The following is a 26593-nucleotide window of genomic DNA, read 5'->3' on the forward strand; positions in this document are numbered from 1 at the left end:
GCCCTAAACAAGTCCCCTGAACCAGTTGTAAAACCAACTTAAAAAAAAAAAAAAAAGCAAAGGTATCAATTTGCCCGTTACACCCCTACTGGCATATCGGACGTATATTTTGAACTTTGATTACAGTGGGCGAGGCGGCAAGCACCACTCGAATAAGGCCACCCATCTCCAACGTTAAAACAGCAGAGAGCACAAGATAAGATCATGGGACTCTTTTAAAAAATACATATATTATAATTTCCCAAAAAGAAAGAAAAAAAAAACAGAGAAAACCATATAAATCCGCCAATTATTGATTTTACCAGCCGCCAACATTCAGTCTTAGTAACCAACCTCAAAAACCAATGGTAACTGACAAGAACCCAGGGACAGATCAGGATGCCAATTTGCTAAATGAATAAAAGGAAAAAAGAACTAGTTGCGTATAAACAAATATTGACAGGGGTCTCACTAATATGTGCTTCCCCAATCTATGGAAATGGGAAAAAAAAAAGCTAAAAAAAAGGGTGGTTGACGTTGACGCTGCAATTGATCCGTCTTTAGAAAGCGTAGAAGCTGCCCATTTTAATATTTATGGCATAAAGAAGCTTCCAGACCAAAGACTTTTTTTACTCCATCTCACAGTATCGTCTTTGAATTCCAGTATTACTACAATCAATTCCATTGGCCTCGACCAGTTGCTCAATATCTGCAGAAACCGACTTTTGGTTAGAAACCAACCAAAACTTGAGACTCCTCACAAGTCACAACCTTCAACAAACCATGTATCGCTAAATTTTGTGCAACAAAAACAAATTTGTGGCCCAAAGCTTAAGCCAACACCCAAGCACAACCATTGACCCAACAAGCCCAACCAGCCAAGAGCCCAGGAAGACTAAGTAGAGCGAGTCCAGATCTGCTCTTAACAGAGCGCTCCTCACATCATGTCCCAGCCGTACATTGGAAACATTTCCAATACATGGTGGGATGTGGCTGTAAGGTCGGTGTGAGGAGCACTCAGTAAGGAGCAAATCCCAAGTCCAGTAGAGCGCCCAGGGCTAAACATTTGCACCAGGAAATTTCGGTAGGGCCAAGCTCAAGGATATTAAAAATGTCGAAACACAATGCCAACTAATTTAGGTGTCTCATCATGGTTTTACTGATGTGGCAGTTTTTGTTTTCAAAAACAAAACCAACCATGCTGTCAAAGACCCCCTTTGTGTCAAGGCTAAACAATCTTACAATCGGCTCATTACAGCCTCTGGTCCATTCAGGCAATTGCGGCAATCCAAGCCTCATTTATAGCAGGCCGTGCAACTTCACATCAGGCTAAAAGTTCAAACGGGAAAACTTTTTGAGAAAAAATAAGCAAGAAATAAAGATAACTAAAAAAAAGGTATCCCAGTTCAAGGAAATATATGAGCACCTAACCTGTACATGGCAACTCGAGGAGACGTAGCTGGTGTTGGTGGTAACAACTCAATTTAGAAGCTTGTATCAACCAAATCCAAAACCCTCACTGGCTTCATGAATAGCAAGTAATAAGCGCTCTTGAAGTTGTTCCTTGGTGGAATACTCAGGAAGGTCTAGCTGGTTGAAGCTGAAAAAAAAAAAAAACAAAAACAAAACAAAACAAAAAGGATATAAATACCCCATCCGTTAACAACAATTTAGATGGTGTGTGACATTGGTGAATTATCTTAGAAGTTCCATTATTATACCAAAAAAAAAAAATTATTTTGAAAGTTCCATTTAACCAAAATCAGCAACACACCCGAGGAACTGTGCAGACAAAACACGGCATTTAACCTGTTCCTACTTTTTTTATTAAAAATTTTCCTGTAATTTGGATGTGACAACTCAAAAATGTGTCCTGCTTTTTCATTTTTCAAGAGCACATACAATAGACGTGCCGAAATTATAGAAATGTCAGTGGTTTTCTTATAATAACCTTCCTGCACAGAAATTAAGGCATTGTGTTCCATTTGGATTTTGCATAAATGGGAAACAAAAAATAACTTTTGCTCACTGATGTTGCAACTTAGTTTAAATGCATGACCAAGCAACACAACATTGCTAACACCATTAGTTGTCACAAAACCAAGAGTAAGATTATATATATGGTACTCCAAGTTATTTTGAACACTGACCAGGTATGAGCTGATGGCAACCTCTCTGGAGCACCATAAGCCTTGTGGATCTGAAACCGTTGAGGGCCAGATATACCTTGAAGTGCTTTAAAACCTTCCAAAGGAACCTAAAAACCCCATTCAAAGAAAGAATTCATTTAGTGGCTTGCAAATATAGCATCTAATTCTTGAACTTTGAACATGTGTAACACCATATTTATGACAAAGAAATACGGGTATAAAAGAATTAAATCATCCATTTGCAACAATCAAAAAAGTAATAGAACGATAGGTACACACCAGCCACATAATACTCAAAGAGCAAATCCAAGAATGTCAGAACAACGAAAGAAAAATGGGCACTTTCAGGTATATCCAATGTAAGCAACAGAAAATCCGTTCCCTTGAATTTAGTGGCATACTGGGGGAACCTTGGATGTGCAAGTAGGAGTAAATTCATAACAAGGAAAAGAAAATTGGTCACTCATAAGAATGTCCAATAGAAACAAAAGAAAAATTAATCTCAGAAGACACAGATGCAGAACTAGGGAGTTTTAAGGGAAAAGACATTTTCACAAGATTAAGAATGGCAAGGACTCTGGACGAGTGTTATAGTAGTCAGTAGAGGGGGACTCAAAGGTGGTGGTGCAATGGCTGCAACAAAGCAAACAAGGCACGTGACAATACTGGTACCAATTGAAGGAGCTAAGAACCTTGGCTGCTGAAGATAATGAAAGCTTCAGTTGGACATATACATCAGCTAATGTGCTAGTCAATGCAATGGCCAGAGAAAGGGGTGAATGGGGCACAAATTTTCTGGAGCAACTTGTTGTAAGGAACTAACTGTAGGGTGAGGAAATGCCTTTGGAATGCTTGGCATTCTGTACATATTCTGATATTCATTATTTTTTCTAAATATCAATAAATTCACATTTACCATTATACTTCTGATAGTAAGATGAATGATGTTAAAATCTATGAATAAAGCATTCAATTTGAAAGCTCAATCCAGGAACGAATTCGAGGGCTTCATTGATTACATCATTAGGGAGGTCAAGGACAGGAGTTCATAGCCATGGAAAGGAGATCATAATGGTTTGTTTTGGGCATTATTTCCTTCAACCCCAGACCGATTAGTCCCTTTTTAACATAACTCCTCATTATTTTATATCATTATATTTTACATGTTACTGGAGGTATTGATAATCCATGGAAATGTGCTAGAGTAATTCTCATTCAGCTGGGTCAGAAGATCAGACAATGAATTTGCAAATCAACTTGCAAGAAGAGTAAATTGGGTGGACTTGCATTTGGGCCCTACATTACCTGGCTGTGTGCGCGTGTGGCACACACACACACAAAATTTGATATGGGATGACAAACAAGATGGATAATTTTTTACAGTAAAAAAAAAAGGATTCTACCCCTATTTATTTGAGGGTTAGAGGCATCAAATCAAGATGGTTTTTTTCTCTATTAGACCTCTTAAATGCTACTATTTCTAGAGTACAGTTCGAAATCAGTTTCTACCAATTGGCCCATAAACTAGGTATTTACATACTTAAAGGTTGTCTAAGGGCTATCGAACTTTTATTAGACCTCTTAAACTTTGATCTGTAATTTTTTGCAAGATAAAAAAAATCATAATTTATTGGTAAACTCCTGAAGCATCAAATTTTGAAAAATGTATAACAAATTAATCATACAACTCCTTGCAATCTGTTCTAATTACCTTTGATGTTCCAGTGACAAACTGCAGCAACCTTGCCATGTCCTCCTTGTTGAAGGCTTTGGCGATCTCCCAGAACCATTGAACAACACTAGATGCAGCTGTGTAACCAGTATATTCAGTGTTGGCTTTCAGATCATCCACTGCAAAAACAAAAGCATGAAATCAAAAATTTGCCAGAATATAATGACATATAAGTGTCCATAAAATATTATTGATCAAAAAAAAATAAGTGTCCATAAAATATGTTAATTATTGATAAAAGAATGAAATATGTTAAAGGGTAAACCAACTCACAATCAATTTCTGGAAGACCACTTATTAGTAGCTCAAGTTCTTTATCATTAAATATCGAAATAAGCTCCCGTGGAATTAATTCATTGAAACCTTCCAGAAATGAGTTAATTTGAGGACGGATGGCATTTGTCAAGATGTGTTCAGCAACAAGGTCTACATACTCATGCTTTGTTTCTTCTGTGACTCTAATATTTCTTCCTCCAGGTATAAGCTCATAATCAGTAACCTTGCAGAATGTAAGAAAATAAAAAAAGCACAAGTAGAAAAGGTTACAAAATCAGTTGAGAACTTAAAAATGAAGTCTTAGTAATAACGAAGCTTAAGATATTATCAGATGTATCACAAAGCGACTAATTCATACAAGATTATAAGAAACAAACCATGAGGACATAGGTTTCTTGGGCAACAAATATTTTAGAAATCTCCTTACCTCAGTCTTTTCATAAAGTATGTGCTTCTCTTCATCCGCATCCATGCTAAATGTCAGATCAGGTATGTCACTCACATCATTCTAATTTAAATAAATATATAAATTATGGTCAGTATTGCATCTAAGCACAAATGTAATTGTGACAAGTAGAATAACAAAATTTACTTATAGTTATTGAAGCTACTAACCTCCAACATCCATTTCAAATTCTTGTAGTAATCAGGATCAACAGCCTCTATATCATGGTAAGTCACCTTCACACCAAGAATGTGCTTGTAGAAGGAGCGAGTGAAGTAGACATCCAAAAGTTGACCATCAAACAGTGCCTTAGCAACCTGAAAAGAGGTCAAACATCAAAAGATAGCAATTAAAAATTAAAAAAAAAATCCAAGTTAAAGAAGGTTTAGGTTTCTATGTAAAATTACCACACGGCCCACAAACTTGAAATAGGATAGATGCTCAGTTTGGTAAACCGAATTTGGATTAGGCTGAAATGTCGCATTGCTTCCAACAGTAGTGAAAAGCAGAGCTCCTTTGTCAAAGATGACCCTAGAAAGTAACTGGTACCATTCTCTTGTCAGACCACCAGCATCAATCCCCTCTTCACCTTGAAACTGCACAGTTAAGCGCCCTTTCAGATCCTGGCTGGGACGCATTCGCAACTGATTATAGGAATCCTCCAAGACATATGCCCGACGAACACTTATGCGCAGCGGAGCAGAAGGGTGTTGTTCATGCTGTTGCCTGATCCTTGAGCGGAAATATGCTCTTTTATTGTCAAAATCAATAAGCCTTGGTGCCTTCAGCATTATGGAAAGAGATTTCTCCAGTAATCCTGGATTTTGTCTGATGAATGCATTCAAAAGGCGACGATGCTTCTCAGAAAACTTCGCAAATGTGAGGCCTCCATCAGGCCGCTTCTGGGCACATCCACTACCTTTCGCAGACATTGTCACTGAAGTCCCTGCAAACTCTTTGACTTCTCTTGCAGTAACATTAACATGGTCTTGTTGCATTATCGAATTGTTTGCTTGTAATTTCTCACATAAAACAAAGAAAGCCTCAATAAATGGCAATAGCCTTTGGGTTCCAGGAGGAAGTGGTGGAGAAAGAGAAGAGGCACCTGCTACATGGTCCCCAGCATTTAGATTTGGCATGGGAGAAGAGAAGTGGGAACTTTGCCCCAGCTTTGTCTCAGTTGTGCTTATACAGTCACTCAGTTCTTGCCACAATGGCTCTAATGCAACATTTAGATTCCACATGATGGTATGTTCCTCCTGTTCCTCGTCATTCTCTTGACTTTTATGAGCATCATCTATAGGTTGGGTGAGTGTACTAAGTGCCTGCAATACACGTAAGATTGCAGCCCCAGCCATGGACCCAGCACTCAAACCCAGCATATGTGTGTTCCTCAGTGTAACAAGTTCACCCACTGCTGAACAACTCAAGCCATGTGCTAGACCAGCTAATTCTGAAGTAAAAAATTTCCGATGAGGAGCAGCAACAAACGCCAACTTCTTCAGAACCTCAGCTGCAAGCAAATAGACCTTGTCTGACAGCCTAATAATCAATAATTCAAATTAGCAATTCTGATATTGCAGCAGAAAGGGATAATGAGGGAACAAGACTACAAGGACAAGTTATGTATATAATTTACTTGTAGATGATCAACTGGGAGGTAAAAGCCAACATGAAATTCTAGAGCAATAACGAAGTTGAGAAACCAAATTATCAGCACTAACGAAAAATTAGAGACCACTCCAAAAAGAAAAATTACCCCTCATGAGCAAGAAGGCTGCAGAGATTATGCAAGTCAGATTCTGGGAGCTGCAAAAAGACATCATATGGACTAATCCTCCCTTTCTCATCAGAAGTGGTTACCTCAGAACTCCTACTTTTACCCAATTTTTGATTGGGATCAGATTCAGACACGGGAGGATCTATCTGAACATTAACTGGAGCTTCACTGGGAGGTGAACTTTGAGAATTGGCCATAACTTGCCCAGACTGTGGTTGACACTCCACCTTTGATGCTGCAGTATATACAACTACATGAAGGAGACCCATTACCTGAACACAAGAATTTGAATTGTAATATGCCACAAGCTATAAGGATAGGGAAACATTGTTCTTTTACAACTGATGAATACATACCTGTTCAAGATGAGCACTACTGCGTAAAAATAGTGGTTGATTCAAGAGTTTCAGGAATAATATTACAGGTATATCATTTTGAGAGGCTCCCAATGGATTTAACAAATCTGGCTCTTCCATAACTTTCTCCTTTCCTTTGTCCTTCTTAATTTCTGAATATGTTGTTGTTGGAGACTCAGGGATCAGTGACGGATCAAAGTAAAACAGGATATTTGCAACAGCAGAATGATTAGTGGCCAAATATGTCAAAATCTCAAGAATTCGACGTGACACCAGAGGTGGAAGTCCTGCATAAAAATAATAGAATTCCTAATAACAGGACATCTTAAAACAAAACATATAACATTAAGAAATTTGAAAAAGAAACAAGTGATCACATCAAGTAAAAGTAGTACCATCCAATATTTGTGACCGGCCATAGACAACATTCCATTGACAACCATAGAGTCTCTGAGACATAAAGGTGGCAGATCCACTAACAGAACCTTCAGCCTCGGGCCTAATCATATCAAGCAGGAGCCGAAGTAAAACCGCTCGTGTAACACTATGTGCACATAGGTTTAACAAGAGTCTTTGAAGGAGGCCTTTCCCAAGGGGCTACCCATACAAAGAAAAAAGTAACCAAGTTAGAGAAAGATTCCAATCAAGTATTTTAATCTCATTCCAGATCATGACATCATCTGTCCAAAGTAAAAGACAAACATAAAATGTAAGCCACCAGATCAAGGCATGTTAGGGAGATACTTAGAGTACACCCTAACTGCTGTTTCGATATTCTGTTTTTTTATTTACAAGTTCCCCCTTAGGATCCCCCCAACCAATAAAGTTGATTCCTGGTCGCCTTTTGTCTTATCAGTGTTAGCCATGTTCTTGGCTGATCCTTGTGCCCATACAAAGGTCACTCCCAATTTCCCTACAATTCTTTTCACCTCCCTTTTATTGCAGGTCTAAGCACCAATGGACCTGCATTATTTTGCTTGAACCACCACATTACTATCCTGGACCTTTCTTCCATCACTAGGTTATTGTAGTTTACAGATTTTCTAAATCTTAGCCAATGTAGTACAGCCATTAATTCATCCCTAGCCAAATCTTCTCTTAGCACAAGTTTGTAAAAGCTTTGTTTCTTTTGTCTAACTTATTATCATTTTTAATTCATAATCTTATTACAAGGTTCTCCTTCTGTATCACCTTCATCAAGTGCTCCAATTTTCAATTCATATTCCCATATTTATAGAGTTTCTGCTATGGTTCCATTCATTGCACAAAAAAATGGAGGGGAAAAAAAGATATTCACAGAAAAGGCTTTTTAATGGTGTTTGTTTGCATGTAACCAGCCATAGAAAACAAATGATTTCCAGAAAACGAGCAGTAATTCTGTAATTGTAGGACAATTGATATTCCTTCTACTGTTCTGTAAGTTATTCCTTGTAGCTTTTTTAAAAGAGGGTGTCAGGTCTCTTGATTCAAACTGCTCAACCACCCAGAACTGTTTTCCAAGTTACAACTAAAACCAGAAGAACTAGGAAATTATTTCACTTTCTAATGGAATATCAATTTCAGAGTAAATCCTTTATGTTACATGCAACCAAATACAACCTATATGTGAATACATTTTTAAGGCTACAATGTTTTACTCTAATTGTCCAAAGAAAATGTACGTTTTAGAAAATATATCCAATATGAAGAACCTTCGATGTGCCACTTAAGTGGACCATTGACTCACTTAAATCGGGCTTACCCCACAGCAATATATTCTAACCCACCCAAATAAATTAAAAAGAAATTCCAAAAATCACAAGTAACATCCATGTAGTTAGATAGAGTAGAATATTACCTGTGCTAGCCTTAGAAGACGAATCAATGCTTTTAAAGCATTGGCATCCAAAAGAGGTGCACCTTCAACTTCCTTAACCTTCAAGCTGTCTGCAATGGCAGAAACTGCCCTTCGACCTATTGTAACTCCAACTCCCCTGTCCATTACTGTCTGTCTATCAAACCCCAAGCTGTTCCTCCTACCACTAAGTCTGTGGCTGCTTCCAAAAAGGCTGCGAGCCTGATAATGGCTCATTGCTCTATCCCTAAGCATTTGGGCTTCAGCAAGTAATGGTGAAGGTAATGCTGACAAAACTGCTTCTGATGAAGTCAAAAGTACCTGCAAAAAAAGCAACGATAAAGTAATTACAATTCAGTATGGTATCAGTGAAATAATGAGAACAGAATGAAGGATAAAGTAGAAAATATGAACCTCCTCACGCAAGTCTGCAGGGAATGTAGCTATAATTGAAGCATTATCCATGTCAACCGGTTGTCCTTCTGCTTGCTGAGACTGTACAGTCCTTTGTGCACGCTGTTGTGCTAAAACTTCTGCTTGGATATCTGGAGGAAGTGCAGCTAAAAACTCAGGGTCAATATCATCTGCAGAAGGTGGTACATAAGTTGGAGCTTGCACTGACTGGGCTTGTTGGGAAGCTAGAACTTCTGCCCGCAGATCTTCAGGTAGTGCCTCCAAGAATGTGGGATCAATAGTGTTTGCACTATTAGACTCATTATTGGTGCTGATTTGATTGACTTGGCTAGCATCTTGCACAGCTATAGTGTTTTGAACAGCTGATGGACTACCTGCACCATCATCAGGAACAGGCATAGGGTGCCCATGCTCGGTTTGACTGCCCTCACAGTATGTACCATTCATCTCAATATCGGCACTTGTACAAATGGAAGTATGACCCCGTCCTGCATCAGGCATGTCTGAAGCAGAATCAACCAGTTCATGATTACTGGAGTGGCTATTTGAACTTGAAGGCCCATCACAATATGCATTTTGGAGTTCTGCATCATGGGAATTTTCTAGCACTGTGACTCCACCTTGACACTGAGGATCATTATGTAACTCAGCAGGTGTGACAACAAGCTCATGGTTTGCTTCTAATTGCTCATAGGAAGAACCATTGCTATCCCCAATTTCCATGCTTTCATTATTATTTGTTATATCATTTGATCTATCTGGATTTTGTGACATGGATTCCTGCTCCCTAACACCTTCCCCTGCTTCTATACCAACTGGTGCTCCCCTGGGTTGTCCATGTGATACAGAAGGATGAGAATTACTTTCATTTGTTGGATTATCCTCCGTATCTGGTTCAGTCACAATTTCTTGATGATGAGCTTCATTTTGTTGACTGCCAACAATGTCACTGGCTATCATTGGTTGACTATCACAATTTGATGGTGGAACATCTGATTGCTGCTTCTCCTGCAGCCCTGAGTTATCTGATGACCTCTGAGCTGGAGGACTGCTTGCATGAGCAACGTTACGAAATTGAGAGATGAACAATTCTTCTACTGCCTGTGCAATTGCAGCAGCTTGACCACCTGGTTGGGGCTGGCCATCATCTGTCCACCGACCATCACCAGGCCCTCTTCGTCCTACTAAATGCAGAGGGTCCATTCCTAGTGAAAAATCAATTAAAGGAGGGGGCGCAGCACCAACAAAACGGTCACCAAACAGAGTAGTTGGTGCATGTTCAGATGGAAGAACAGGAGTATCAAACATATAAAAGTGAGCAACATCAAAACTTCCAGCCGATAAAGCTTCTAAATCTCTGGATGAGTTCCCTGCAGAAGACCATAAAGAAACTGGATCCCCTGACTGAGATGGCCTCAGGAGAAGTGGGTGTTGAAAACCACTTCCATCTAAACCAGGTCGCTCAAGGAAAGACCTATTGCCAGTTTGACGGCGGCGCTCAACACCTAAAGGCCTGCGAAGTCCAAATATATCATCCACATTTACTCCCTGAAAAGGCTCTGCAGCAACATGTATAAGACCACTAGCAGTTCCAGGTCTCCCAAGAACCTGCAAGTGATCCAAACCATCCAAACCTTCCCTCCACCTCACTTCTATAACACGGTTCTCATGGAAATCGTCATCATCTTCATCAATCATATCATCATTATATTCATCTCCCAGACCATTATCATCATGGTCCTCCACATCAGTATCAGCTAGTGACATCAAAGCAGCACCCTCTTCTGCTATGTCCTCATCTTCCTCCTCGTCTTCATCATCATCTTCATCATCATCCTCACCATCATCCCCCATGTCCTCATCATCTTCATCACCCATATCATCATCATTCCTATGCTCAACCTGAAAAGTCATCTCCACTCCATCTGTGTTCCGTAAAACTCTTCCTTCTTCCATTTCTTCATGAGTGAACTCAACTCTGTGTTCCATGGATGGGTTATTTGTCATAGTCTCCCCAGCTTCTGTCCTCATATCTTGCTCCATAGATTGATTAGGATTTGTGTCATTATGCCCTTCATTAGACGTAGCCTGGGGCTGCTGCTGTTCAGTTCCCGCCACATCTCTAGTTTCTTGTTCAATGTCCCCATTCCTACCATGCTCCACAGCTTCGCTAGACAAAAATGTGGTTGTCTGATCTTCAATTCGACCATTTGCACCTGTAGATTTTTTCTTGTTTGTCCCATCCGACTTGAATACTTGCTCACTAGCATTAGCCACCCTAGTTAAGCTCTCCAATGCCTTTAGTATAAGATTCACAACTTTTGGAGAATCAGGATGATCCAAATCAATCACCTGAAGAATGCTAGTGAGAGACTGAACCATCCCCACATCTATCATGGTCTTTGCTATGTCTGGTGAGCAACCAGGACCAGGTAAGTTACTGGAAGATGAATTTTTTGACAAAATGGAATTGACCAAATCAGCAAAAGCTACAACCTCTTTATTTGGCAATAAAATATTCTTAGAACAACCACTCTCCAAGTTTGAGAAAGAAGACAAGGCTCTCACAATTTCTGCAATCACTCGTCTTCGGCCTTCAGCAGAACGACCACAAAGCACTATAAGAAACCATGAAGCCTTTTCAGATAATTTATCTCTCCATTCATCAGTTGCTTCAGTAGTTTTATCTGAAGATAGTGGAAGAAGGCGGTGCAAAATATGGTTTAGTATCCCACCATGTCCACATCCATCTAGTTGACTGGACACCCGTGGTTGACTAGTTTCCAGATCTCGTTTCAAAATAACTCCAACTGCATGAACATACATGAGAAGAATATCACTCATCAATTTGAGTACAAAGGTCACCTTGGCTAGCACAGCAGATCTTTCGGAGAGGCAGTCAGAGTCCACTTTCTTCATCTCATCAACCTTTGACTTACCCTTTTCCTTCATAACAGGCTCGTCCACCTCCATAGGCACAGAAGTGCTAGTAAACTCTTCCTGTTTTTTGGGGGATGGGTAGCTCATTATGATTTCAAGAAGCTGGTCAATTACTTGAGTAAGGTTTGCAGGTATCCTTTTGTGGCCTTTGGAATATTTCCCCGATCCATCATGTAGCTTATTTTCAGACATTCGGACACACTCATTAGAGGATATTCCAATTTCAGCACCAGATGCTTTTGACTTTTCCTTTTCCTTGTCTTTTTCCTTTAATAACACAACATTAGTCCTTCCACTTGAAGAATCCAATTGACAAACTGCAGCTGCAGCTCTCATGAAGATTACAGGATCTCTAGTTATAACGGGTGCCATGGATGTCAAAAATGTCCTAGGTGAAAGCCGGCCAGGATGCCTGCTGAGGATGCCACTTAGGGTTTGACGTATCTCCAACTCCATAGCTGTTTGTAGGGTTTGTGGATCTTCAAGAAGATGCCTAATAATAGCAGATGCCACACTGTCATATCCGGGGAAGAAACAACTTCGTGGAAGACTAAAAAGTGCAGTCAAGCCTCCACTTTCAAGGAACTGCATAGCTATAGGATGAGCCTTGGTCAAGCGGGCACACAACTGTAGAACAGCTTGCATGACCACAGCTGGAACCTGCTGTTTTATAAACTTGCAAGCAACTGCCAGTGCTCTATGGCACTCCTCAAGACTCAGGTAACCAGTCGATTTGCCTAAAATCTTCTCAAATGCATTTCCAGATGCTATCTCTTGGGCATCTCTAGCAGATTTCTTCTCTGTAGCTGATGCTGGAATTGAGAAGGAAGCATGCTCTCCAGAAGAATCCATTGAAGATCCCGCAAGAATTCCATCAGTACCTTCAGGGGGAACTCTGGGTTTAGACAGCAACATGTTATCTAGGATAAGCAGTAGGGCACTTACACATTTTGGGATAAAAACCCCTTCCAACTCATTTCTCAAGGTGAAATTTGTCAAGATACCCAAGGCAGCAGATACAATACCATTCTCCGCAGCAATTTCCCTTGTACTGCTATCTTCACAAAGAAGCAATGCCAAAATATGTGATATGGTACACAATGCACTAGTATCCTTCAAATAATCTGATGCATAAAGCTTTAGTTGTTGAATAAGATAAGAGGCCACCTTTGGACGATCTTCTCCTTTATTCCTATTGCAAAGAGCAACAAGCAAATCTGTCAAAGGGAAGGTCATTGAATCACTGCTTTGAAACAGCTTCATAGATGCAGCAAGGATATCATCAACAGGAGGTGTCTCTGTCACCATTTCTTCTGTCAACAGATCTCTAGATTTATCAGTGCTGTCTTCTTTGGAGGTTTCCGATGAATTGCCCAATGACAATGCAAGTGCTCGAGCTAGCTCATCATCTTCCTGGACAGGATCTTCAACATGACTGAACAACCACTCCATGGCCATCTCAACACTATTTGTTTCCACCCGTCTCAGTGCTTCCTCTGCTCTTGCTCTGGTAAAACCCATCTCAACTATTGTAGCAATGGTAGCTTCATCAGGAGGAGGGCCGATGAACCGTTGGGTTGTGCTTACTGCAATACCATTGCGACCCCTCTTCACATCTCCAACACCAGAATATATATGAGTGACAAGTGAAACCATAGAAATGATGAAAGCTGGGCTGCAATTAGGAAACATGGGATGGTTCCATACAGGAAGTATCACATCCAGAACCTGAGATTGCAGCATACGAACAAAAACTTCCGGCTCCCTTGGAACAGGGAACAGCCCAATAGATAACCCAGCTGCAACAGGTTGAACAAGAAGCTGTGCTTGGGATGCAGAGTTGGGAGACAAGAGCAATGCAGAATTAACAAAATATTCAAGCATGCGACAATAGCTCTGCAATGTATCAAGCAACCACAAGCTGTGAGATAACTTGCCCCCCTCAAGGGCATTTTCTGGATCAACACCAGATGCAGGAGCGGAGTATGGGAGTGTCCAAAGCAACTGACTTGTAGCCTCAAACGTGGTTAGAAGTTCTCTGAAAGTACCATGGACATAGAAATTGTTTACCAATGCCGTATTGCATGCACGACGTCTGCTATCAAAAGTAAGTGCTACCATGTCATCCACAACCTTTCCTAAATACCGACATTTCACAGACAATGACATTTCAAGCCCAACAGATGTAGAATGCCCTGGGAAACTGAGAGCCTCATGAAAGACTTTGGACAGGGCAGTTGCAAGGTTCTTAGAAGCTGAATTCATTAACCCCGATTCAGCTCTACGACGACTTGGAGATGTAAATCCCTTTACAAGAGTTGCACAGAAAGAACGCACAGCAAAAGCAAGCTTATTAAGATTTTCCAAAACAAGAACATCAGGACTTTTCTTTTTAACATCTTGGGTAGCAGAAGTATTCTGTAAACTTGCAGAACCTTCTGAATCAGTTTGTGAAGCCTCCAGCTGCCGACCCATCCGTCCACCCCGCAACCGTGTCGATCCATGTCGACCATGACGATGTAAACCCTCACTAGAGCGGACCACTGACAGGAACTCCTGCTCTCCACTCCAGTGGGATTGAGAAGCATTCCTTACTGAGACGGGATTCATGTATCTTACTGCTGGAACAAGGTTTGCATCATCATCACTCTCCCTACCTGCAGCATTAGATATTGCTGCATCTGCGGTTCCAATTTCCTGAACACCATCCCGCTTCTCATCCACCTTGACATCACTACACAAAGATATATGCCAAACTATTTCCTTGTACACTCTCCCAAGATCCTTTAATACATCAGCATCGGCAGAGCCTAATTCAGATACCATGGTAGTGGTCGACTTCAATAAAAAATTGGAAAGCAAGAGAATTCCTTCAAGACTAGAAAGACATCTCAAGACCTTTGTTTGTGTTGCAGCTTCCAGCTCAGCGAGCTGACTCCCTCCAACTGTAGTTAATAATTCATTTGTTAGTTTCAGATGTTCTCTCAAGAATGAACATACTGCCCGAGCCAGAGCAGCAGAATGCTGAGGTGAGAAGTTTTTAAAAGCAATAGATATATTCTGACCAACTGATACAGAAAGAGGCATTAGGGGAAGAGTGAACAACTGTAAGACGGCCTCAACTCCTTTCTTCTCAATAAATATACGACATGTGTCAGCATTCTGAAGTATTGTTTCTAGAAGACGGGCAACATTGCTAACACATTCAGGAAGAAATAATTCGATATTGACAAGTGAACCCTCAGAAGACAGTTCCGCCATCTGTTCAGAACTTTCCATCTTGGATGGTTCACCATCATCTGATGGTACTATCCTTTCTTCCGTATCAGTCTCCATGGGAACAGCAGCAGAAGAGAACAATGAATCATTGGATGAGCAAGATGTTTCCACCCCAGATCCAATCTTGGAAATTACATTCAATATCTCAATCAACATCTCCACTCCAGGTCCACGCAATGAGGAAGCATGGCGCATTAGTTCATCCAATCCAGTAGACAAAGACCCTGGAGTATCACCAGTAAGGGCACGTAGATATGTTCGGGAAGTAAATATTTTCACAAAGCACCTCAAAGCATTACGATCCTTAACAGCCTGGAGGCCATTGTTGTTCAGGCACAAGGCATCTAAACACTGTGGAATACAAGTCACTGCTTCAGCAGAGCAAAGAACACCACCCATTATAGCATCAAGGAAGGCAGAAGGCAGCTCAGCTGCATCTAAAACAGGAAAACAAGTGGGATCTTTGTGAATGAGATCACTCATAACGGTTGCTGCAAGTGAAAACACTCCACCACCAAAATCTTTTGCTCTTCTGAAAATAATACACAAGCAATGTGGCAACAAACTCTCCTCCGAGCCATAAACACGAGCAGTGGTTCCAGGGGCATATGTTCCAAGTGAGATAGCACGTAATAAAGCTTTCATAAGCAATCGACGGTGATAAGCAACCAATGCTTCAGAATAAAGAGGCTGCATGCTATCTAAATCACTAGAAGTATCAAGGACCACTTGTTTTCCTTTCTTACCACATTGAGAATCTTCATCATGCTTTTTTGAACCCTTCTCTACATAGGAAACTTCTACCTTCAAGCGTGCAATAGTATCATCTAAACCTCCCAAATCTCTGAATAGTGCAGCAGCCGGATTACTGTAGTCCATAAAAGCTTCCAAAACATGAACCGCAGTGCTGACCAAGTGTAGATGTTGGGGATCTGTATCTTTAAGAAGAGGAAGAAGGGTGGGTATAAAACCCGCTTCCCTTAGAGCTGAGCAACCAGAAGAGGATGAGACTAAAACAGTAACAAGAGACAAGAGAGACTCCGCAAAAACAACAGACCACTTTGATGAATCATTGGAAATAGAATCAATGGCCTTCTGCATCAGACTGGGTAGGATTCCACGGTTTCCACCAGATGTCACAGCAGTCAGGACAGTTGGCTGACGGGATCGATCCTGACATAAAGCAACCAATGATAGAATACCCAGAATACGTATCTTTTCTGGTACAGCATCTTCATAACTTAACAACGAAACTAGTTCATTGACAAACTCTGGCTCATTGTTAAAAAAAGCAGTCAAATCATCAGCATCATTGCTGGCCTGAACAAGAACAACAAAGGCATACAGACGAATACATGTATACTGCTGGCGAGAAGTCAAGGAGCTCAAAGCCCTTGCAAATCGCAATCTCGTCAGAAGGGAAAATCTTAAACTAGATGGTACTTTGTACTCTGTCACCAATTCATTAAGAAGCTCAAGATCATTCTTTGCTTCATTAATATTTGACAAATGAATGACTTGCAAACCCTGTGGGTCTGCACTTGTTGGCTCGTTTAGTGAATTATTGACTGCATAAAACTCAAAATGAAGGGTGGAACCCAACTGAAAAGCAACAGGGTCACACCCATCCTGTACAGAACATGCAATTAACCCAAGGCCTTCCTCCTTGCCCCCCCAACCCTGTGAAAAAGCAAATAACTTTGAGCTCAAAGAAGCATCTCGTATCGAGCATTTCCCGATTGTTTTCTTCAAGAATGCAGCCAGAGTCTGTAAGCTGGCCTCAACCACGTCTGCATCAGTGGAAGCAAGAAGGGTTGAAAGGTGCTGCTGCATTAGCAGAAGAATAAAAAGTAAGAATAGAGAAATATGACCAAATTGGAGAATAAATGAAACGTATCAACTGGGTTTGTAAAATTAAGCAAATTGTACAATTTATAAAGATCCAGAAAATATCTGGTTATCTAAAGAAGCAATTGACACGTTTAAGCAAGAAAATGAATACAAATTCCTTAGCTAATGAGACATACCTCATAAGAACTATAGAAGTGCTTGTTTGTGCAATTCTCCAAGATGATCCTTATGACACGAAGAACCTGAAGAACAGCCTCTCTTGGGAAAGGTGGATCAGAAGCTAAAAAGTTATCATCCAATTGCAAATCCTTCCTTGATTTTATGTGCTTCTCAAAGAATGAATCAAAATGATTAAAGAGATCAACCCAGTGATGAAAATCTCCCTGTATCAAGGAAAAAATATTGTCATACAAACCGTGTGTCAGTAGCCACAAAATTGCACTGAGTGAAGATCAATCAAAACACACCTTATCAAACTCCCAAACAAAACCCTTTAAAGCTTCTTCTATATTCTCAAGCGGAACAGCAGTAACACTGTTGATGAAGGATCTAATTTTTGGAGGCTGACAACAAAGAAAAAGCAAAAAAGTTATTGTACTCCTAATGATTGCAAATCCCTGAATAGCAATTAGTTAAGTATTAAGAAAAAGAACTCACAAGCTTGCTAGCATGCATGATACAATTGCTCACAAGATTAAGCCAACGCTAGAAATTATATAATGACACTAACCTTATCATAAATTACAAAACAGTCATAAAAAAACAAATGAATTTAATAGCTCTTGCAACACTAACTGGAAAAGAAGCACATTTTAACACAGCATGTGCATGTGCATCCAAACTTGTCCATAACAGTGTACACTGGAATATATGTGGGCCCATCACCCATTGTTGGTCCTGATTATCCAGGGTCTTGTGGGTAGAGGTGTCAATTGGACTGGAATTGGTCCAACCCGATCCAGTCCAATGTGAGTCCACTTAAAACGGATTGGACCCAATCCAGTCCAAAGCCAATCCAATCCTTTAAAATGTAAATGGACTGGATTGGATCCAATCCAAACCAAATGAAAATATCAAAAATTATATAAAAAAACAGAACATATAAAAAAATACAAAAAATATGTTAAAATGAAGAAAAATCTGAAAATTAAAAAAATATACCATTTTGGCATTGAAAGAACACTTTTGTAAAAGTGCTTTCGTAAGAATACTTTTAAAAGTACTTTCATAAAAGTACTTTCATAGAAGTGCTTTTATAAAAGTACTTTCATAAAAGTGCCTTTGTAAAAGTGCTTTCGTACAAGTTCCTTCATAAGAGTGCTTATATAGAAGTATTTCCATAAAAGTGTTTTCGTAAAAGTTCTTTCATAAAAGTGCTTTCAGTAAAGTGCTTATATAGAAGTACTTCCATAAAAGTGCTTTCGTAAAAGTGTTTTATAAAAGTACTTCTGTAAAAGTGCTTTTATAAAAGTACTTCCGTAAAAGTTCTTTTGTAAAAGTGATTTCATAGAAGTGCTTTCGTGTAAAAGTACTTTTACAAAAGTGGTTTCATAAAAGTACTTTTCATAAAAACACTTTTATAAAAGCGTTTTTCTAAAAGTACTTTCATAAAAGTGATTTTATGCCAGCTTCAGTTTTGGTTGATTTCATATTGGACAAGGGCTTGGCCTCGTGATCGGATTATTGAAATTTTGGTTTAGGTCCAATTCAGACCAATAAGAACATGGACCAATTTATTTTGGATTGGCCCAATCCAATAAATATAATGGACCGTCCATCCAAATCCAATTTGATAAGGTTTGGATCAGATTGGATCCAATCCAAAACTGGTCAATTGACACCCCTACTTGTGGAGGAGGACTGGACATGGACCCATCCTTAGGATTTTTTGCACATAGTGACCACTTAGAAACTTGAACTCTAAGCCTGGATTTTAATGTTGCACCAAGCAATATCCCCTCACATACATGCATACTCAGCCCAAACTGGCTAACAAAGCTTGTCCAGCCATTTTGCTCTATCAAGAACCATGATTTTGGTCCAATACAACTTACAAGTCCTTAAACCATTTTTCACCACTTTAGACTACGTCTTCTTTGGTCTTCCTTCCTCTTTCAGAGCCTTCTAATTGCACCAATTCACATAAATATAATGCTATTAAAAGTTAACAGAAGGGAACAATAACAAGTACAAACAAAATATAGTTGAGCATAGAATCAAAAATAAAAATCATATCACAGAAAGTTACTTATTGGTGCAACCCTGGACAAGTGGACATGATGAAGCCATACCAAATCAGACCTTCCAAGCCCTCCCCTTGCAAGAGAATTAGCTAAGCCAAGGTATTAGCTTATCTGATAACCCACTTGAACAAGCTTATTCAAAGAACAGACCCTTCATTACTTCAGAAAACACCACCTATCCCTGAATACCCCAAAGGACAACTATCAAAGTTGTACTTCATAACCTCCAACTTTTTTGCATGAAGTGGATGCCCTCCAACTTGAATCCACTCTCATGATTGCAGCCCAAGATTTAACCACTGGAGGTCCCCCTCTGTTCTCATTGGGGCCATCTTTGTAAACATAAGGGCTTCCTCATTCTTTTTGCAATACAATCACTTACCTTACCTTTCAAAAAAATGACCTCTTATCAAATTCCACTTATAATAGGCATATTGTAAAACATTATTACCCAAAAAAAAAGATAATTAAAGATTAAGCTGACACTGGAGTCATCAATTCAACAAGGCAAACTAAAAAGAAAAGAAGGCATGTGGAGTCAAGGGGGGGGTGAGAACAAGAGACTAGAAAGATCAGTTAATTGTATATTTTATTAGGTACCTATAACCTAGTGGGACAACAAATGAGAGGCAAACCTGTACTATGACCTGCTAACAAAAAAGATAGAGGAAGATCCACCAGCAGTGTGGCTGAATTGATTCTATAATTCTCTCTTCTTCGTCTCCCATCGTAAGTTTTGCATTTTAACATGGTATCATAGCCTAACCGATCTATATTTCTTGATCTCCCTCTCTTCTAATATTATATTCTCTCAGTTCTTATTAAACAAAACATCGTAAGTTTTGTTTGAAGTACAAAAAAGAACTGTTGAGCATATCCTAGGATTCTCTCTGTTTGAAGTACAATAATTATTATCACCACATGGTCCATTGTTGGCAATACTTTTTTTTTGAAACAGGTAAAGTAGTGAATTGTATTAAAGTACGAGGAAGAACATAAATAACACCCCATGTACAATGGGAATATACAAAAATGTGTCAACAAAAGAAAGGTCCAGCTTGCAAAAAGGAGAAAAGCTAGACACCCTGAATGCCCTGCATACACTTAACCAAGAACACAAAAAGCCTATAACCTTGTTTTTTACTGAAATTACATCAGGAAAAAATGTTGTCAAAGATTCAACTGTTCCTTTCCTTCCAAAGGGCTCTTAGGATGGTAGACCCTCCAAAGCAATTTGCCTCTAGTATTCAAACCCTTAAGAGACCATCCTTGCAAAAGATGAAGAGCTGATTCAGGTAAGCAAGACTGAACTCCAAAGCAGGAAAAAGCCATTTCCCACAACTGGGAAGAGAAACTGCAATGGATGAAAAGATGATTGGAGGATTCAGGTCCGTTGCACAGGGGGCATAGGATGTTTGAAAGAAGCATCCCCCTTCTGATAAGCCAATCAATGGTTAGACATTTACCCAAAACTGCAGTCCAAACCAAGAAATAAACCTTGGAAGGGGCATGAAAATTCCAGATCAGGGCCCAAGGAAGTCAGTACCCTCACACAACAGCAAGTTGTTGTAAAAGGACTGAGAAGAAAACTTTCCTGTGGAGTTCCAAGTTGTTGTAAAAGGACTGACAGCAAGTTGTTGGCAATACTAGGCATGTATGTTTTTACCGCTTTTTTAATAATTAAAGAAAGGTTTTATTAAAATAGGAAAAGAAAGCCACAGGATAGACTATAGAAAAAGGGAGAAATAATACTCTGTGCATCACCTTCCCCTAGTCAGAGATAATGGCATTCCATCTATTACAAAAATGAGAGAAAGAGGGCCCTTCAAAATCCCCAAATTTGACAGCCAGTGAGCCCAATTATTGTCTGAACTTGACAAGGATTCCCAACAGAAGTCATTTTGCTCCCTTCTTTCCAAATATACCAGCATAAAGCAAAAGGAATGAAATTCCATAACATTAGCCCTCTTTGTTATATCCATTAGCTGGCCAAGCTTGAAAAGGTCATGAGGAGGACCTATTGTCATCAAAAATAATGATGAACAGACACCACAAAAGAAAGGAGAAATTACAATGAATGAGGAAGTGGTTTACTGACTCTAGGAAAGAAGAGTAAAGAACAAAGTGATTGTTCAACATCTTGCTTCTCACATGATGTTGCCAAAAGCACATCCAAGGGCACTAGCCAGCTATTCTGAATTCTCCATACCTCCTATTGCATATATGTTAAGCACATCCAAGGGCACTAGCCAGCTATTCTGAATTCTCCATACCTCCTATTGCATATACGTTACTTTTCAATAGGTTGATAGTGATACACAACCCAAAAAACTGCTTCAAACCTCAAAGCAGAGAAAATTGCATCCAAGGAACCTTAGTCTTTCATGTTTGGCACCAACAAGAAAATGGAGTTATCAGCAAACTGCAATTAAGATATCTCAGGGGTTCCAGAACTAGCATCAAATCCATCAATCAGTTCAACCTCCTCTGCTTTCGTAACTAGCTGACTCAAAGCTTCCACAACAATAATGAAGATGAAAGAAGAAATGGATCCTCTTGATGGAGGTCTTTGCCACCTCAAAAGTGACCTTCAACTAAACCATTTAGTAGAATGAAAAAGGAAGAATAGGAAATACAATTGGAACCACTTGTGCCACTTGATACTTAACCATAGTTGTCAAGACAATGCATAGGCGGGTGTAGATGACGCCAAGGTTATAAGGAGTGGTGCTTCCACATGTAAGGTGTAATAATTTTAGGTGTAAGGAAGTTGGAAAAGAAGGGGAGGATATCTCTTTGAAGGAGGCAAGGAATACTCAAATTTTGAAGTCACAGTTGGCCGGCTTGGAGTTGATCTAGACTGCCAGGCCAAAAAAGAAAAGTAGCGAGTAAGGAAGGTGCAGCTGTTACAGAGACAGTTAAGATAGCAAGAGACTCATCCCATATTGCTCATGTTTAAAAAGTTTTTTAAGGTTAAAGGATGGTTTGATAGGGGCTGGTCCAACTAATAAATACAAGAGAGTTTATAAGAAAAGGGATTAAAAACCAAAGTCTTGAAGAAGAAGGTGCTAGAGGAGCAAGACATTGAGATACACTATAGCTGGGTGAAGAGGTCTGCTAACTCACTTGCAGATGGGCTGGCCAAGCAGGGGGTGAATAGGGAGGCTATTTTCTGGGCTAATTTTTGAACTTCTGTCTTTGTATTCTGTTGTAGGGGAGTTAAGTCTTTTTACCTCCCCTGTTGTATCTAAATCTTCTTAAATTTTCACATCATTAATAAAGTTTTACTGTTATTGATAAAAGTAAAAAGGTGCTAGAGAAGCAAGGAGAAGAATCTCATAATTTGGAAAGGTGGCCTGGATCAGAAGATAAGCAGGAGGAGGGTACTCAAGTCAAGACCTAGAGAAGAACTTTGAGAAGCCTCAGTCAGCTTGCGAGGAGAAGGAAGGCAAAGCGAGGATTGAGGATTTGGTGGACAGGAGTGTTAAAGTCAGCAGGAACTTGGGATTGTTCTTTTGGGGTGGAGAGGTGTGCTAGAAGGGCCTTTGAAGAACCCAAAGGAAGTAAAAGGGAAGAGAGGCCGAAGAATTCTGTAGCAGGGGAAGGAAGTGAGGCGTGGAGCGACGAAGGTGATGGGAATGAAGAACTGTTTGAAGGAGATGATTAAGAAAGCTATAATCTTGTAGGCTGTGTTTTTCTTTTTCTGCTTCGAGTCTGGCTGTTGAATGTTGGTCATTTCTTTCTAATGGTTGGATGTTATCTTAACACCTTGCTTAGCCTGTACTGTTGTTTCTTTTTCTTTAATAAAATTTTATTTTTACTCTTCAAAAAAAAAAGGTGTAGTATCATATTGTATAAATAAAGTAAGAGAGTGTAAAAGGGCATCATAGAATACCAAATTTCAAATTAAAGGAGACATAAATATTGTAATGCAGCCCAAATTTTTCTCAATTCTAACATTAAATACCTACCTATAAGAATAGGTCTAAAAGTTTCTCTTTGCTACTTAAACGCTTTATAAGATAAATATCTAAAAGTTCACCTTCGTTATTTAATAATGTTTTATAAGAAAAAATGGCATTCATTCTGTACACTAGCTGTTAACTTGTGTCATATAAGCAAGGAGAGAAAGGAAAATGTTACATAGAACTGTCACTCAAGAATTTATGGTGTCAAAATTCAATGCATGTCCAACATGGGCATTCCATCCATTTAAAAGAGTCCATGCAACACTATAGGGATATGGGAGTTCAGTACAAGCATGAATATTATCACTGTGACAAATCAGATTAAGCCATAATAAAATGCATATACAATAAAAATACAATATGAAAAAGTCCACATATAACTCAATTTCAAAATGAAAATATTATAAAAAAAAAACAGTCAACCATATGTAGTATGTTATAAAAATAGTTTAAAAATCAATACATGTTTAATGCACCATCTTTTGAAATATACAGAATGAAAAATCCAGCATATTTTACGTGTAAATATATTATAAACTATTAAAACATCAATATATACAAATATAATTATATTTTTATACTATAAAAGCATATAAAAATACAATCATAAGCTTTTCAGTATATTTGAATAACTGGACATAATATATTTTTTAGCCAAAAAATCACAAATACATGTATACTAAATACCAAGTATTGGGCTTCCCTTGGGATACCTGAACCTTTAGATGAAAGAGGACTATCAAATGATGATATTATGATAAGGTGGATGTTGAGAAGAAAGGAAAGCCCATGGAAAAAAAAACACTTGATTATGGAGGGGAGATCTGTTGCCCCTAAGATGAACACATTGTTCAGATGGGAAAGAAGATCAGCAAATGGTCTAGTTTCCTATCTAGAATAAGAAGGGGTACATAAGGATTCTTTGTAGCAGTCAAGCCCCTCTGGCGTAGAGTATGGGTACTGATATGATTTTATAATTTGATGGACCTTCTGGCTCAACCTTTCTCCCTTGAGTGGAAGTTCATTTCGGTCTACACATTTCTTTTCAATTGATAAAAGATCACTTACCAGTTACCAATCAAAACAAGAATAAAAAGTTCCCACTAAGTAACATAGTTTGGCTATAAAATGGCCTAAGGCATTCACATACCTTCTACTTAAAGAAAAAAATTCATTCAATATGGAAGGAGTGCCATGCTTAGACCAGAATAAACTAATTCCACGGCCAATAAGTGTTTTATACATACATACATAGATGGAATCCATGGTAGTTTGTAGTTTGCAACTGAACCTTTTATCTTTATCGTGCTTTTTATTAGTTATCATGCTGTTCATTTTTTATATTGATGATGGGCAATACCATGTTCGTTAATTGACTTAGTTATTGCAAAATGAAGGATAAAATTCATTATGTGCCGTTCCAAATAAAAGGCCTGCGTCCCACCAAGCCTGGTATGTGCTCACAAGAATTCAAAAGTTCGAAGTATGCCTTAGAAATGTCCCAAGTAGTCAATATATACGACTGAGGAGATAGAAATGATTCAGTGCAGTTTTCTTTTTTTTTTTTTCTTTTTATTTCCCTTTTATTGGTGATTGGGGAAGAATAAGTAAACACAAAGTTTTCAGACGATTCCAATTTCAACAATTCAATGATTGAACCCTTCTCATTATTGTCATGCAATCAAAAATATTTATCTTTATAATTACTGCAACCAATACTACTTAGATATCAACATTGGAAGTTGCCGCTTTTTAAGAAAAAAACAAATCTAAAATTTAAGTTCAAAAAAATCAATCATGAACAGACCCGACATTAGTAACAAAACAGTTTTTGCAGCATATAAATTCCCGTTTTCAATCAACAACTCAAAAATAAAAGTATAAAAAAATACGATTGCATGCATTAGGAAAACACCAAGTAACGCGAAACAATTTTTTATTTACAAAAGCAGACCGAATTTATAAAAAAATAGATAAAAAGGGCAATCAATTCGCTTCGTAATCAAGCAAAGCCATAAAATGTGGATGCTAGGAACAAAAACAAGGCAAGCAATTAATACCAACAACTAAAGCCCTAACAAAATATTTCGTTCCAATTAAATACTGCTTTAATGAAAACCTTGAAAGAGAGAGAGAGAGAGAGAGAGAGAGAGAGAGAGAGAATAACTAGTATTGGCAATACTACATACCACTTCCAAAACCCTCCTCCTCTTCAGCTTCATCTTGAATTAACCGGCGGAGATCATTGCCGAAATAGGAGACGCGATGAAAGGGTGGTCAATTCCTCACGGTGAACCAACAATAATTGTAACTCCGATCAAAGAGGTAACGAGATGTCAAAATAAAGTAGGTCTTTCCCAGCGGGGAAAAAATATACGATCCTTGTGCGAGTGACTGAAAGACACGAGGAAAGGTTGAGATGAACGAGAAACAGAGGAATTTTCAGTAAAAAAAAAGTTAGGGTTTTCGGAGAACAGTTCTATTTGCTGATCCGATCGGGGAGTGAGAAATCCTACATAGGAGAGAGAAGCTTGAGAGTATCGTGTTTATAAAGGAAGAAAAGCACGGAGCCGGGGAAGAGAGAGAATATTTTAATAAGAAAAAAAAAAGTATGGAATGGAAAATCCAAATTAATTTCGTAGATTCTATAATACCCTTGTAAGGCAACGGAATTTACTGAAAGTTCGTTCCGGAAAATGGTGGATTAGTGGGGTTGCCTAGTGTCGTTAAGTTGTTTGGACGCGAGAACAACATTACTTCGGCCAAGGATGTAGAAAGTCGGTTCTAATATGTGTTTTGTTCTGTTTGTTTTGGCCAGATGATCAAGACCGGAATAGGCTGGACACGTGTAAACGTGCGTGAGGATTCTGGTCGAAAGGAAGAGGGGGAGTAGCAAGAGAAAATTAGGGCGTACCAGACCTACGGCTGTTATTTGGACGTAGGGATGGCGATTCTCCCCATCCCCGCTGGTCAGAGGTGGAGAGTGCCTTGGCCGGAATGGTGAGTGAAGTGTCGGCCCGGCCTCAATTCTGATTATATTATTAAATGTTATTTATATTTAATATTATATGTATATATATATATATTAAAATATAATTTAAAATTTTTTATTTGAATTAATTTTTTTCAAAAAAAAAAAAAATTGAAAACACTCGGGATTCATGTCTCCAATGGAAGATAACAAATAGAGGTTAACTTTTCTCCCAATGGGGATCAGGGGTCGGAGATGGGGACTTACTTAAAGTCAAGGGTAGGAATGGGGAGTATGATCCCCCACTCCAAACCCACCCCATTTCCATTCTTATTTGGGCGAGCCTAATTTGGGTTTTTGTACATTATGTCTGGA

At 39.0% G+C, this 26593-nt stretch overlaps 1 protein-coding gene across 1 annotated transcript; it reads right to left on the reverse strand.

Annotated features, from left to right (window-relative positions):
* Positions 1 to 213: 213 nt before the first annotated feature.
* LOC148875038 (E3 ubiquitin-protein ligase UPL1-like) lies at positions 214 to 25811 on the reverse strand. Its single transcript, XM_088964041.1, has 16 exons — positions 25437 to 25811; positions 17504 to 17599; positions 17213 to 17419; positions 8967 to 17012; positions 8556 to 8873; positions 7114 to 7315; positions 6719 to 7005; positions 6342 to 6634; positions 4990 to 6124; positions 4753 to 4899; positions 4565 to 4645; positions 4135 to 4360; positions 3841 to 3980; positions 2130 to 2236; positions 1411 to 1579; positions 214 to 688 (listed from the first exon to the last, which is right to left on the reverse strand). The coding sequence occupies exons 1-15, from the start codon at positions 25467 to 25469 to the stop codon at positions 1477 to 1479; spliced, it is 11421 nt and encodes a 3806-aa protein (XP_088820167.1). The 5' UTR covers positions 25470 to 25811; the 3' UTR covers positions 214 to 688; positions 1411 to 1476.
* Between the last annotated feature and the right edge of the window lie 782 nt (positions 25812 to 26593).

This window comes from Nelumbo lutea, chromosome 1 (assembly GCF_056320005.1).
Source record: "Nelumbo lutea isolate HS-2025 chromosome 1, American lotus-T2T, whole genome shotgun sequence".
NCBI lineage: Eukaryota > Viridiplantae > Streptophyta > Magnoliopsida > Proteales > Nelumbonaceae > Nelumbo > Nelumbo lutea.